Source organism: Diachasma alloeum, unplaced genomic scaffold (genome assembly GCF_001412515.2).
Source record: "Diachasma alloeum isolate Michigan unplaced genomic scaffold, Dall2.0 Dall_scaffold_00179, whole genome shotgun sequence".
Classification (NCBI taxonomy): domain Eukaryota; kingdom Metazoa; phylum Arthropoda; class Insecta; order Hymenoptera; family Braconidae; genus Diachasma; species Diachasma alloeum.
This window is the reverse complement of record NW_021680345.1, coordinates 5131244-5146163: the sequence shown is the minus strand read 5'-3', so window position 1 is coordinate 5146163 and position 14920 is coordinate 5131244. Positions and strand designations below refer to the sequence as shown.

Sequence of the window (14920 nt, the reverse complement as noted above, 5' to 3'; positions counted from 1 at the left end):
TCCTCCTCGATGCTACCGAGAACGCGTGATTTTACGAGCGGGTGAAGGGGAAGGCATGTATGCGGAGGGTTGAAATTTGTAGCCAACGAGGAGACAGGGTTGCAGAATATATTTTAGCCACCCTCATCTCCCCGTTTGCAGGCGGTGTTTAAATACTTCTCAGGACCGAAAAGAACTGAGGATTCGAAAGGTCTCTGGAAAAGTACGTCGCAGAACTGATTAGGACTTACCAGGTCCATCTAGGTCTGGAGAGATCTTGAAAGACCTGTGTACGTCCAATCAGAACCAAATCCTCGACTCGGGGCGACCGTACACTTTTTGAAAATTTTTATCACATTATCGTTTCACGGAAATTTTCAGGAATTTCGTAGTTGAAAATGGCTAATTTTATGGGGAAATTAATTGAAACTTAAATTTAAGATTAATTATTCCGTGAAAATTAATAGGAATCAGGGAAATTTAGATAAATCAATTCTGGAATATTGAATTAATTGAATATTCGGTTATAATACCCCGAGAGCTTCAAAATGATCGGGTATTTCCCGATAACTTCGTTGCCTACAAACGAATATGTCAAGTTTCGCAGGTTAAAAAAATTCCGAGCGCTAGCGCGAGGGTTTTTTTCTCCGAAACTTGACGCATTCGTTTGTATGCAGGGAAGTTTGAGGGAAATACTCCGATTCATTTTGAAGCTCGAGGGGTATTCGGCGGATTATTTCCCCATCACCATTTCGATAAATAGAATCGTGGTACCATCGACAATTTTTTGTTTTTTTGCTTGCCAATGGGAAAATTACAGAACGACGGGGTATTATCGATATAATTCGATACTAAATAGTCACATATCAATGAAAAAATGAGGTAAAGTATGAGTTCGGGAAATCTTGTCTTTCTCTTGCTGAAAAATTTGAAATTTCATTAAATTTTCCACGAAATCTAAAATTTCATGAATTTTAACGAACGATTCCCCCAAAAAATTTAATGTTTTCGTGAAATTTTTGCTTAAATGTTGATTGTTTTAACAAAAAATTCTCTAAAAATTCCGCCCACAACTTGGAACATAGAACTCATCTCATAATTGCAAACGCTAATCCTATCTCCTCCCAGAATTTCCAATATTTCTCGTCGACTTCCTCACGAACTTGAAAAAAAAACCGAAACATTAAGGTTTGTAACAGAGGTAAAAACTTTTCCGATGCAATATCTGTAACGTGGATAGAAAATCTTGGGGATTAAACTTTCCAGAAGTCAGCGCCATACGTCAGCCTCTCCCTCCCCCCTCTTCAATATCACCGGAGCATCATCCGAGGCCATTCTTGTTTCCTCATGAAAGTACATTATGTACATTTATATTTACTCCATTAAATAAGGAAGCAGCTGGGTCTAGGTGTGTTGAGTGGATTAGCTCACTCCATTGTCTTCACAAATCACCATTTGACCTGATCTCTTCCCCTCCATTATTCACAATTTGTTAAATGTTAGACTTCCGTGATCCGTATCGATGAGCTAAATGTCGAAATGTAATTTAAGAGGATGAATTGTGAACAAAATCGTGGAGACAAGCTATTTTGTTTATTTTATTTTCTATCCATTGTCATGGAGATTTTACGAATGTCATAATTATGACGGAGACAATTCATAAATTTAATTAATGAACTACGTCATCAAATGTAAAACCATCAAAAATATTCAGAAGTTCATCAATCTAATTTGTTCAATGTTAGACTCTCTTGGTAAATTCTGAACACAATGGCAGAATGAATTGTGATGACAGGCATAATTTAGAACCATTGACAAGTCAATAAATCAGTCAAGAAAAATATTCTGCAATTTTAGTCACATTATAATTTCACAAAATTTTGTAATGGAAAATTCAACACAAATTGGTACTTAATTTTCACGTTTTGAGTCGAAATTCAAGCATTTCGGAGAGTTCTTGTCTTCCGGCTGCCCAAAAAATTAGGAATTTTATTGAATTTCCAGTAAAATCTGGAATTTCAACAAATTTTGTTATTCAGAATTCAAAATTTTATGGAAAAATCGATGGAAACTGTAAATTTCAGTTTCATTATTCCAGAAAAGTCAATAGAAACAACAAATTAAGCTAAATATATTCTTAAATTATCAATTAATAATTTAACGTGATTGATTGTAAATTCAAGTATTTCCGAGAATGCTCATCATTCTCCTGCCAAAAAAATAGGGATTTCGTTCAATGTCCAATAAAACCCTAAATTTCATGTTTTTCTCCCTCTAAATCGACTTCAATATCCCTCTCCTGAGAATTACTATTCAACTGTCCATGAAATTTCAATGTTTTTCTAACATCGTACGCAAATGTTGAAAACAGCTAGATCACTCCACACGTTGATAATTCCACATCAGTGCACACCTGTAATCACAGTGCGCTGCAGCGGACTGTTATAACAGCACTAAACCTCCTAATAGCTACTCTGGGTGTGCAAAGTGGACCCCCAGTGCCTTAATGAAATGTTTTTCAAAGTCATTCGAAAAAGAGAGTGAGCATAACTCTCGCTGTAAACTGCTTCCTTCACTTTAATTTCTTCCTATCTCATTTATCGGAGTTTTCCACCAACAGGAAATAAAATGTTTCATTAAATCGAAAAGAAGCATTCACCCTTCCACTCACTCCTCCTCGCCAATTCAAGGACTTACGTAATGAAAAGGATAGACGAAATTACAATGGAATAGGGTATTCACGACTTGAGTATTTATCTGGCAAATTCCAACGGCTGGTGAAAGTTTTTGTTGATCTGTGAAACTAAATGCTGTATACTGGCGATAGTTATTAATCGTGAATCGTTCCACTTTCTAATCACAGAATGGGACGATTTATCAGGTGGATGAGGCGGCTCGGGTTGGGGGGTGGTTGAGGGAATGTGGGGACAGGTGAATCGTGTGCTCGGTGTGTGTGCCCATTAGAAATGCATGGGGTTCAAATATTTGCATTCGACAGATGAGGGAAGGAAAAAAGTGGAAAAAACGTGTCTCTCAATTTGCTGATCGTAATTTACGGTTTCTCTTTGGGAGTTGATTCATTCTACTCAAGCAATTGTCTGGGGAAAATGTTGATCATTTCAAATTTTTATGAACGTTATTAGTGAACACTTTCCGCTGAAATTTGCGCTGTTCAAAATTTTCGTCTGAATTTTTCGTGCCAAATCCCAGAAATTTTTATCGGGTTTCTCATTGAAAAATCAAATATTTCATTGATTTTCTGTTTAATGATCTGGAAATCAATCAAATACTTGATTTTTCTGTTCAATTATTCTGTGAAAATTGTGAAAAATCAGAAAGATTCAGGGAAAAATTGAAAATTCATGTGATTTTGTGTCTGAATATTCATGTTTCACTCAAAATTCAATCAAGTTGTGAAATTTCCATTTCACTCTCACTGAAAACTCATGAATTTCCGTAAATTCTACTTACAACTTGAAATTTCATAACCATTTTGTCTCGAAAATCGACTCAATGTCACTCTCCTGAGATTTACTATAACATCTTCCATGAAATTTCAAAAAATTTCTAACAGTGTACACTTTTTAAAAGTGCTTATCACATTATAACTCCATTAAAATTTTAAGTAATTACGTCATTGGAAATTCAACATTTTATGGAAAAATCAATTGAAACTGAATTTTTTGTCGTTTATGTGAAAATTCGAGTAATTTTGGGAATTCTCGTTTTTATTTCGTAATTCCATTGAATTTTCGGTGATAATACCTTGAAAAATTTAAAATGGCCGGATATATCCTAATAACTTCGTTGCTTACAGACGGATATGTCAAGTTTCGCAGGATAAAAAATTCCCGAGCGCTTGCGGAAGGGTTTTTTCTGCGAAACTTGACGCATTCGTTTGTATTTAGGGAAATTTGAGGGAAATGCTCCGACTCAAATTGTAAATTTTTTAGCAGCAACAAGACGCAAGTTCCCAAACGTACCTGAATTTTTAATAAAAACATGAATATTCGGTACCAAATTATAATAAATTTTCGATCAATTGAGGATTCGATAATATATCAACCTGAATTTCCCCGATCTCTATTAATTCTCATTGAATAATTGAGCTGAAATTCACAGTCTCCATTCACATTTCCATAAAATTTCAATTCTTTTCTGACAGTACAGCTAAAAAAATCGATAAAAAAACTACAAACATTTTCTATGTTATATTTTTCCCTGTCGACTCGTGTTATTGAAAAATGATAACAGAATTATTAATGGCATTTCCTCCAGATTCTTTTCAAAGTCGTTTGATACAGGAAAAGGCTTAAATCCTGAAATTCCCTCGTCTCTTAATGGCGAAAACTGGCACAATGGCGGTAGAACACAGGCTCGTTTATCACCGCGAAGAAAACCGTTTCATCACATATCACGAACTGGTGACCGTTGGCAAACAAAAAGAATAGGAGTGAAAAAAGAAGGCAATGCGAGAAAAAAAAATCGACAAAAGAGAAATTGTTATTTACCCGTGATTGATAGTGCCGTTCAACTCCATTAATAGCCCGGCGCATACGCCTCAATTAATCCGAGAAAAGCTACAGATTAATCAGAGGATTAAATCCAATAACTCGTGGGATTGAAAAATATGAGAATATTCACCGAGAATTGCGAGAATTATTACAAATTTGATTGAATGTCTGGGGAGTTGTCGGTGAATAAAATTCTTTTGAGGAAAAAAACTCTCGGGGAAATATAATTTGCCTCCCACTCGCAATATCTCAAATGGTTAATACATTTTTCTGAGAAATGTACAGATATATTTTGCTCCAGTCACCCATCTCTTTCTCTCTTTCATTCTCAGCTACTTCTCTTTTACGTTTATTTCAACTCTTTTCTACTTCTTCGTACCACCTTTTTCATACCCATCTGCCACATTGAAACAAAATGAAAGGAGTTTGAGGTACGGGCGAACGCTGGGGGAACTATAAAAGGATGAATGAACGCAGATTGAAAGACCATAAAGGATGTACACACTGGAGTTGAGGGAAAAATGAGAATTTAATGTTGGGAATTAAATTTTAGATCCAATTAAGCGGCGACACGAGGTGGGGGGAATATTTTTCATTAGAATTCCGGATGAAAGTCTTTGAATTCAACAAAATGTATTATGATTAACTTGAAAATGAATCATCAAAAAGAATTGCAGACATGGTTTTTTATGTTCAATTAATGTTCCATTGTTCTTTTCGAATATTTTTCCCTTTACGTTTCTCTAAAAAGTGAGTAAACAGTTTTCGTACACTCAGGAGAATGCACGTCAGAGCCATGAGTTTCTGAAAATCAGAAACTTTGTTCTGACAATTTAAAACTTTTCCTCCATACCCGTCTTTCAAATTGAACAAAAATGAAGGATTTATGCACTGAAGTTGACGAAAAAATGACGATTTAATGTTGGGAATTGAATGTTGGATCCAATTAAGTGGCGACAGGAGTTGGGGGAGTATTTTTCATTAGAATTCCAGATGAAAGTGTTTGAATTTAACAAAATACGTTAAAATTAATTTAACAATTAATGATTAAAGAAAAATGCAGTCATGTTTTTTAAATTTTTAATTAATGGTCAATTAATCCTGACTTTTTTTCACATCTTCTCAATTTCGGGACATTTATCACTTGAATCTTCTTCTGAAATGGAGTAAATGAAGGATTTACATTCTGCAGTTGAGGAAAAAATGAGGGTTTAATGTTGGGAATTAAATTTAAGGTCCAATTAAGCGCTGACAGGAGATGGGGGCATATTTTTCACTAGAATTCCGGACAAGAAAATTGTAGTCATGTTTTTAAAATTTTTAATTAATGTCCAATCGATCCTGATTTTTTTTTCAAATTTTCTCAATTTCGGAACATTTTTCAGTTGCTTTTTCTTTTGAAATTGAGTAAATAAAGGATTTACATTCTGCAGTTGAGGAAGAAATGAGAGTTTAATACTTGGAATTAAATTAACGTCCAATTAAGCGGCCACAAGAGTTGTTCAAACATTTTTCATTAGAATTCCAAGTGAAAATCTCTAAAAATGAATGAAAATTGCATTCATGTTTATTTCAATGTTGAATAAATTTTCAATTAACCCTGATCTTTTCACCGAAACTGCGTACACAGTTTCTCATACTCAGAACAATGCACATCAGAACCGTAAATTCCCAAAAATTATTGACTTTGTTTCAAAAACTTGAAACTTTTTTTCCTGCAAATAACAAAAAAATGCATAAAATTCCGTAAAAATTCCGAGAAATTTGGTTTTACATACATCGGAAAGTGGTTTGAGAATGGTTTCTACGTGCACGGGCCCCGTCCAGGTACACTGACGGGTAAATCAGCGCACAGAGAAAACCCGCAGAGAAAGATAACGGATGCGGCAATAAATAATGCTATCCCCCCCTCCGTCCAACTTGCCTACTGTCTGTGCACGTTATATGCACCGTGAGAGACAGTCCGATATACATGGAGCCCTATCTCCTATCTGTCCGATCGTTCACCGCAGTCGCGAGCAATCAATTTGCGCCCCGATAGCCCCCCCAGCCCTCCGTATTCGCTGTCTTAGACGAGTTATATCGTTCCTCAAAACATTAATTTTCCCCCTTTTTCCCTTTCTTCACTCGAACAAATAAAAACCCCATCTACATCACTTTGCAAATGAAGAAATCGAAAAGTTCAGACGTTAATGTCTGACATTAATTCTTCCTCTTCCTCTTTGTTTCGATAATTTATTCTCGCGGAAGACGTGGACTAAAATCTTGGCGACTTTTTTTATTTCATTTCAAATGCAACTTCTTTATTTTCAACCCAGATTGTAATTCACGGAACTGGGAACCGTCTCAACAGTCCACCAGTGTTTAACAAGAAACTCCAATTAGTTTTCGCGCTCCCGTTATTTATGGGAGCATTCGTCAATGTTACTGCCGGATGAGAGATTCTTGAGTCACACTCGGTGTTTATTAGTGTGGGGGAATTGCTGATTTTAAAATTACCAGTGAATTCGGGAGGGGAGAGAGAATGGGGAGATGTGGATGGAAAAATCTTTATTAGATTAAGTTTTTTAATTTTTTGAATTAAAAATAAAGAAGTTCATGATAATTATGAATGAATTATTTCATGAATCGTTTGATCTTGAATTGACTTCTTGAGAATTTTGATCACATCATGGGCTCATTGAAAATTTAAGGAATTTCATGAATAAAAATTCAAAATTTTATGGAAAAATAAAAAATGGGTGACATGTCCCTGAAGATCAAAACATTAATTTCTCTATACGGAATGGAACGAATTTTTTCTATAAAAAATCGCCACGAAAAAAAGCCATTGCAATTCCTTCCAACTCCAGCATTGCGTCAAAATGCTCGACATTTCACATTAAATTGACGTAAAAAATAATGGCGATGGCGACACGCTGTAGCGACAATATCATTTTGGATGCCACCTCCACCCCACGTCGAGCAGTGGCCCAGGGTTCTCTCGTAATTAAAAAAATTTCCCTCTGCCACGAAATTAATTCAAAGCAAAATTCTCCGGTTATTTGATTTTTTCCTTGTCCTCTTTCGAATTAACAACAAAGCACCAAAAATAGTGAAAAAAAGCCGGCATCACTCCAATTAAATTTTTCATCATAAATTAGAGAGAGGAAAGGATATGCAAAAGACTTTAATTTACTTCGGAATAGGAAAATAATCCCCCTGGAATTTCAATTAACGAAGAGTGACGGAGGGGATGGGGGGAAATGAAGAAAAATCGTTCGGACAGTTGACAATTAATTACCCCCAAACACTCAGTGCACTATCATTTATCACCAATTTCAATTTAAAAAAAGTTTTAAAATGTTGGAAGAAGTCCATCATAATTTTAATCAATCCGTGATGTCGAGTATTCCCATCGATTTAGACTGGACGTCAACAAGAATTATCAGAGAGTTGATGGGGAGAAAAAATAATGCGATGAACCCCTCCTCTCCCTCCCGCCCCCCAATCCCTTGCCCTATCGATTTTCTTATTAAATTACGGATGCCAAAGTATTTTAGTCATTCTTTGTCTTCTAAATTATTGAAATATTGAGCATTCAATTTTTATTACTTGTCCTGAATCGTTAGGAAATGTTAAAAAATGTGGAATAGACGAAAAAACATTGGCAAAGTCGTTGAATAAAGTAACAGAATTGCAACGGAATAATTGGAAAATAGGTAATTTTTGAACATTAGGACATTCCTCATAAATAATTGATAAACAATGAATTTTTCATCGCACAAATATTATCTTTGGAATCGTAAATAATTCCTGCACATTCGCAATTTCGCCAGGACTGGATATTATGTTATAACTATCAGGTTTCCATTTGTTGGTCATTTTCTCACGCAATTTTATTGTCAAAATTGATGATTCAAAATTTCCAAAGTTTGAGGATCTAATTTTGATTATTTGTCTTGAATTATTAGGACATAATAAAAAAATGTGGAATAGATGAAAGAAACATTTGCAAAGTCATCAAGTAAAATAACAGAATCGTAAACTAATAATTGGAATTAGAAAATTTTGGAAGATTATGACACCTCTCATAAATAATTAATTTTTCATCCTACAAATTTCATTTTTGCAATCCTAAATGATTCGTTCGCATTTGCAATTTCCCCAGAACTGAATTTTATGTCATAAACATCAGATTTCCATTTATTTATGCAAACAAAATATTTAAAAAGGTATAGTTCTCCCTAGCATCAATTTTATTATCACAATTGGCGATTGAAAATTTCCGAATTTCTAGTAGATCCTCAAAATCTGAAAAATTCACTGTAAATTCAACTAAAACATATCAAAAGTCGAAAAAAATGACTTGAAAATAAAAAATAAATCCAAAAATTCCACTCTTACATTTCCGAGTTATTGACCACCAAAAAGCCCCCATTTTGCCCCACTTCCACCCAAAACCCCAAAGAAGCGCTCCAATACTGAACCGCCCATAAGCAATTCCTAAAAATTCCTCACAAATAAAAATCCCCTCCGGCAAGATTAACCCTTGAACCCTAAAACCAACCTTATAAGTGTACTGATCAAACATCCTGCAGACGTCAAGATCACCGGTGAGCATCGAGTATCCAGCCTCCATGCTGCCGCGTTGTCTCTTCCTCTCCTCTCCTGGAATTGATTCCACCGTGAATAAATGAAAAACCCTCGCCTACCCCTCTACAACTATATTACTCCTCGAATTACTCTTTAATTATTCTCTCAATTTTCTCACGCACCAACACACATTGAACCAGTACCGAACAAACTTATGGAGATTGCACTGACAATACCGTCGCTCATGGTAACCAAAACCGACCAAAACCTCCGAGATTATCTCAAAAGCCCACCAAAGTCAATCTCCCCAATGAGCATTAAAAAATCCACAGCTTCACACGTCATAAACCCCCGAAAAACTCGCACTCAAGTCACTCAATCCCCCCGAAAAGCGTTCAACTCTTCGTTATTTACGTCTTGATTCTCTATTAACACCACAAAATCGTAAACACCGACTTCTTCACGTGTAGATAAACACGAACGTGTCAATGTGCACGCCCGTCCACGCCAGTGACGAGGGAAAATAGTGGTGGGGGAACAGGTCTGACATAATAGCCACCACTGCCACTGTATTTACGCTTCGAAAATGTGACGCGAGTGAAAGAGGGGAATCCCCGTAAAATCGCCTGTGGAACACCAGGGGGAGGGGACAAGTGGCCAAGTGTCCCCACTGGCACGTCTCTATCTCGGATAAGGTTATGTAGACAAGCGTGTGCTACTAGCGCGGGTTATAACCAATTGGAGGTTAGTCCAGTCGGTGGTTAACGAATTGGCGTCTTGTGTGCGCACGGTGTGCGTGCTCCGGTGATAGTAGTTGTCCTTTCGCGGGCAGTCTGCGCTTGGTTGAGTGCTGTATATCTCTACCCCCTCTCTCCTCTCTCTCGCACTACTACGAGCACTAACACTCACCCCAAAACCCACCACTGGGACGCCTACCACAACTGGCTGAAGACTAGGTGCATGAGAGGAGCGATTCGCGGATGAGATTTTCGCACTCTCTCGGGCGAGTGGGAGGCGCATGCTGCGGTCTTACTCTACACGAGCGGGAGGGGATGGGGTAGGTTGAGAGGGGGGAGGGGTGCGCAGATGGGGAGGAAAACTGGAGTAGCCCGCGTCGAAAAAAAATTTTGATTTTTTTTTAAGGAATTGTTTTTAAAGGGATGAGGGATAAATAAGGGGGACATGATAATGGGCCGGGGTAAAACGGGTTTTTGTGGCGGGTTGTGTGGGTTGAGGGCGAGAGGCTGGATTTAGGGGGGCAGGGAGAGGAGGAAATGCGAATGAAGATTTTCCGTCCAAGTTCGATTATTTTCCCACTCCAATTCTCATACTTCGCAATAATTTGATTTCAAATGAAACTTCAGCTCACCCCGGGTTTGTTTTCTGACGAATGCAATTACTGAGCCCCTCCCCGGTGCCCGTGGAGCCCCCACTTGGATCGATAATTCATTACGATCCCCAATCCGGAAAGCAACCTAAGCACAAACAGTCGAGTTTAATTACAGACAACTCGGGTACTGACGAAACTTCTCATAAATATGTGGGAGTATCGGGATAACTGGGTAAATAATTGATGAAAAATTGTGGGGGTTGGAGGGAGGGTTTTGGGGGGTATTGTTATGACGTCAGGGGTTTTTTCAGTCATTGGAGATTTATAAAAATTATAAATCAGTGGAAAAAGACAAATTTCGCTGATATTGCGGTGGAAATGTCTGTGATGAGATCAGGTTGACCCGAGAATATAAAATCCTCTTGATTGCGGGCCATGAAATTCTCCACAAAAGGGATCATCTGTAGTTTTTAAAAAATTTAACATTAGGATCAATTGATTTTTGAATAGATTGAGAACTTAAAAAATTTTAATTTACTTAAATATTTCAGATATTCAATAATTCGTTCATAAACATATGTCTGAAAATTGCCTGAAAAAATAAATGGATCTTGGCAGACAATTTAAACGTTTTTCCGTTGAAATTTCATCAGAGAAAAATAAAATTTCATGAATAATTTAAGAGTAATTTTTCGAGGCTTGACAGTAATTTTGATTTAGGGGGAAAAATCATGAAATTGCAGGTTTCGCTGGAAATTCAATGGAATTTCAATTTTTTCAAAACTCAAAATATTTATATTTAGTACCAAATTGCGCTGAATTCTTAGTTAATTGACATTTCAATACACGATGCATACGAATTTTCCTGATTTCGATTTATTTTCATGAAATAATCTAACTTGAGTTCAATTTTTATTGATTTTTCCATAAAACGTTGAACTACAATGCAATAAAAGTTTTTAAATATACATTTAACCATTTTCCTTTAAATAAATTAATACATTCATCAATTCCCAATAAAAATATTGTTGAGCCACCTGAAAAAATCCTAAATAAAGCCTCTTATCCGATTAAAATGCGTCATCTGGCCGTACTGATCTCACCGAACCAACAAAACCCACCCACAGAATGGCCTCAGCTAAAATATACCAATTTCTCTAACTTTCCATGCACAAATTAAACAAAAATTACCAATTTTCATCAATTTCCCTAAAATTTTGAGCTTCAACGAGGAAATCCCTTGAAATTTCAGTGAAACTAGTGTTGGAAAAGTCAGCCAAAAATGGTTACCTGCTTATTACGACTGAATGAATTCATCATTTCCTACAAGGAAAATCTTCATAAAAAAAATATGTTGAACCCCCTAAAAATCCCCCAAATAAATCCATTTATTCGATTCAACTGTGTCGCCTGGCCGCACGGGTCTCGGCGAGCCAACAAACCCGCCCGCAGAATGGCCTCAGGGAAAGTATCATAACGAGCTCTCCGCCATCCCATAATCAGTCGTCACCCACACCGTTTGTGTCTGTATCACGTGTTCGCACTCTCCTAGTATCACGTGGTGGCTTTTCATTCATGAAACACGCTCCAAACGGGTATATAAACGGCCCACAAACGGATGCAAGCACGAGCGAGAGAGAGAGAAAGAGAGAGAGAGAGCGCCCCAGAGAGCGAGAGAGCGAGAGGGATCGTGCAGCCCAACCACTGAGGCTGGTAATGCGGTGGTTGACGACGTGATGGTGTTGGAAGCGAGAAGACGACGCGCGGGGCACGTGTCTCAGTTAGTAGTAGTGGTCGTTTTACCAGACAGGAAGGCACCCAAGTATAAACCCAGAGAGAGGAGGTGGTGAGTTGTAGTGGCTTGGTGGGTTTAACGGCGGTGGGCTTTGGGCGCCCCGGGAGCCACGCCAGGAAACCCAACGGGGTCAGCCGTGATATCTAAATTCCTCTCTCTTTCTCTCTCTCAGTCTCTCGTTCATTCTCACTTTATTTTTCCACCATTGAGGCTGCTCTACTCTTCTTTCAGGCTCACCTTCATCACACACTTTTAACCCCACCCTCGAGCTAAAGGGCAGAGTCAAGCTGCTTGACTCTACTCTGCCCTTTTACTCCACTGGGACAAGGGTTGCAAGACGAGTCGTCACGTGGTACTTTCACTTTCAAGGGGTTAAATGCCGGGTGTCGTGATTACGGAGGGATGGCACATCGGTATTGATTGGGATTGTTGGGTTTGTGGGGTTGTTGTGACCTTGGGGAGTCACGAAGCTTTTTTTGACGGGCTTGAATTAATTTTGAATTTTATTCATTATTCTGTCATTTTTTTTGCGATTGAAAAAGCGGGGACTTGGCATTTTGCAGTTCAATGTGGGGTGGTTGGGACCTTGGGGTATCACGGAGCTTTATTGTTATTGATTTGAGATCTTTTCGTTAATTTAGAATTTACTGAATTGTTAGTAGGGTTTTATTTTATTCAAGTATCGTGACACGAGTATTTCGATAGGTTTTGGAGTGTAATGTAGGGCTTTTGTGACCTTCAGAGGTCACAGAGCTTTTTTTTATTGATCTAACGGTTTTCAATTAATTTTGGATTTTATTCATTCCTCTGTAATTTTTTTTGCGATTGAAAAAGCGGGGACTTGGCATTTTGAAGTTCAATGTGGAGAGGTTGTGACCTTGAGGTGTCATGGAGCTTTATTGTTATTGATTTGAGACATGTTCGTTAATTTAGAATTTAATTACAGGGCTATTGTGACCTTCAGGGGTCACGGAGATTTTTTATTGATTTGAAGGGTTTCAATTAATTTTGAATTTTAGTCAATCTTCTGTCATTTTTTGCGATCGAAAAAACGGGGACTTGGCATTTTAATAGGTTTTGAAGTTCGATATGGCGTTGTTGTGACCTTGAGATGTCATGGAGCTCTATTCTTTTTTATTTGAAGCTTTTCAATGAATTTAGAATTTAGTTGTTTTAAATAATTTTTTATTTAATGCAAATACCGTGAAATTAGTATTTAAATATTTTTTGGAGTTTAATATAGGGCTATCGTGACCTTCAGGGGTCAGGGAGCTTTATTCTTATTGATGTGAGGCTTTTTAATGAATTTAGAATTTCATTGATTTTTTAATTAATTTTTTTTAAAATTAAAATACCGTGAAATTAGTATGCCAATAGTATCCGGAGTTTAATATGCGGTTATTGTGACCTTTTGAGGCATCATGGAGCTTTTTTCTTCATTCGTTTGACGCTTTTCAAGAAAATTAGAATTTAATTCATTCTTTAATAATTTTTTCCTCTTTCAAATATCGTGAAATTAGCATTTTAATAGTTTTTGGAGTTTAATTTCCGCTGGAATTGAATCAAGACTTCAAGTAGTTGTAGACCGGCTTGCATCAGACGTGTCATTTTTTAATTCCGACGGCATTGTCGCGCGCATGAAGTAAATATTCAAGTAGTCGCGGAACTCATTAGATCAGACAAATTTCGCCTTCGATTATTCAGAATTCCAGTCTCTTCATTATTGCACATATTCATTAATTCACAAAAAAAACACCGAGTCAAATTTCCTGATGAATCGCAGGTGCTGATGCATTTGACGACAACATCTCTCTCTTCCCCGTGCAGTACAAAATTCTCGCTGTTGGATAGGGTTGAAAACACAGAGAGACTTCCTAGTCTCGTCGCGCGCGCATCCCCCACGGGAATCAATATCCGTGAGTTCTCCACCTGCCCTACCCCACCTCACGGGGGTACGTACTCATTCCACCAATCCCACCCCCTCGTACCCCTCCCCCGTCCCCCTCCCGCCCCTCGCATCCTGATAAACGTGATTTAGAGGAGGAGAAATCCCTCGATTCCCCTCCGAAACTTTATTCCCCCCTTCCCCCGGCGCCATTTTTTATTTATTTTTTTCATTTTCTCTCCTCTTATTCCCTCTTTCCCCTCATTCTCCCACCCCAACATCTACTAACTCTCGCCATACAACTACAAAACATTCAATTTCAACGTCAAGTTAAAACGAAATGGATTTTCCAGTCGACGTACAGTCGTACTTGAAATGTTCTGTATTTCTCATTTCATTTTCCTTTTGACTTCTTTTCCTTATTTTAGTGCCTGGTGACATCAATTTGTTCAGTTATTAGTTTTTTGTTTTGGGTGAGGGAGTTTTGAGTGGTTTAAGTCGATGGATTGGATTGTTGGCCGGTAATTGGGGAATTATCTCGGTAATGAGGGATTTGAGAGGAATCTGGGAGGGACATTTTCGATGGGATATTTTATTAGCTTCGGGAATTGTCTTCGGTATTGGGTACATGGTCGGTATCCAGACCAATTCGAAATTCATTTTTCTTTGGAGGTAGTTGTGAAGTTAATTATTTCGGGAATAAGTGGTTTAATAAATTAATATTTACAAGATCTATTCGCGCGCGCTGATCTATTCATTTGTTGAAATGAAGAAATGGAATTCATTGAATTTCATTTTCTCATGAATACCTTATAAATATTGATAATGAATCAAAGAGAATT

The 14920-nt window shown here is 37.5% G+C and overlaps 1 protein-coding gene across 2 annotated transcripts in view; it reads right to left on the bottom strand.

Moving 5' to 3' along the window:
• The window catches only part of LOC107042230 (TOX high mobility group box family member 3), a 195336-nt gene extending 185441 nt beyond the window's left edge, over positions 1 to 9895 (bottom strand). For both annotated transcript variants that reach the window (XM_015263171.2, XM_015263180.1), the window contains exons 1-2: positions 9251 to 9895; positions 9043 to 9143 (exon numbers count right to left, since the gene is read on the bottom strand). In XM_015263171.2, coding sequence (XP_015118657.1) covers positions 9043 to 9143; positions 9251 to 9314 — 165 coding nt within the window. In that variant the 5' untranslated portion in view covers positions 9315 to 9895. The remainder of the gene's footprint in view (positions 1 to 9042; positions 9144 to 9250) is intronic.
• Positions 9896 to 14920: the final 5025 nt, after the last annotated feature.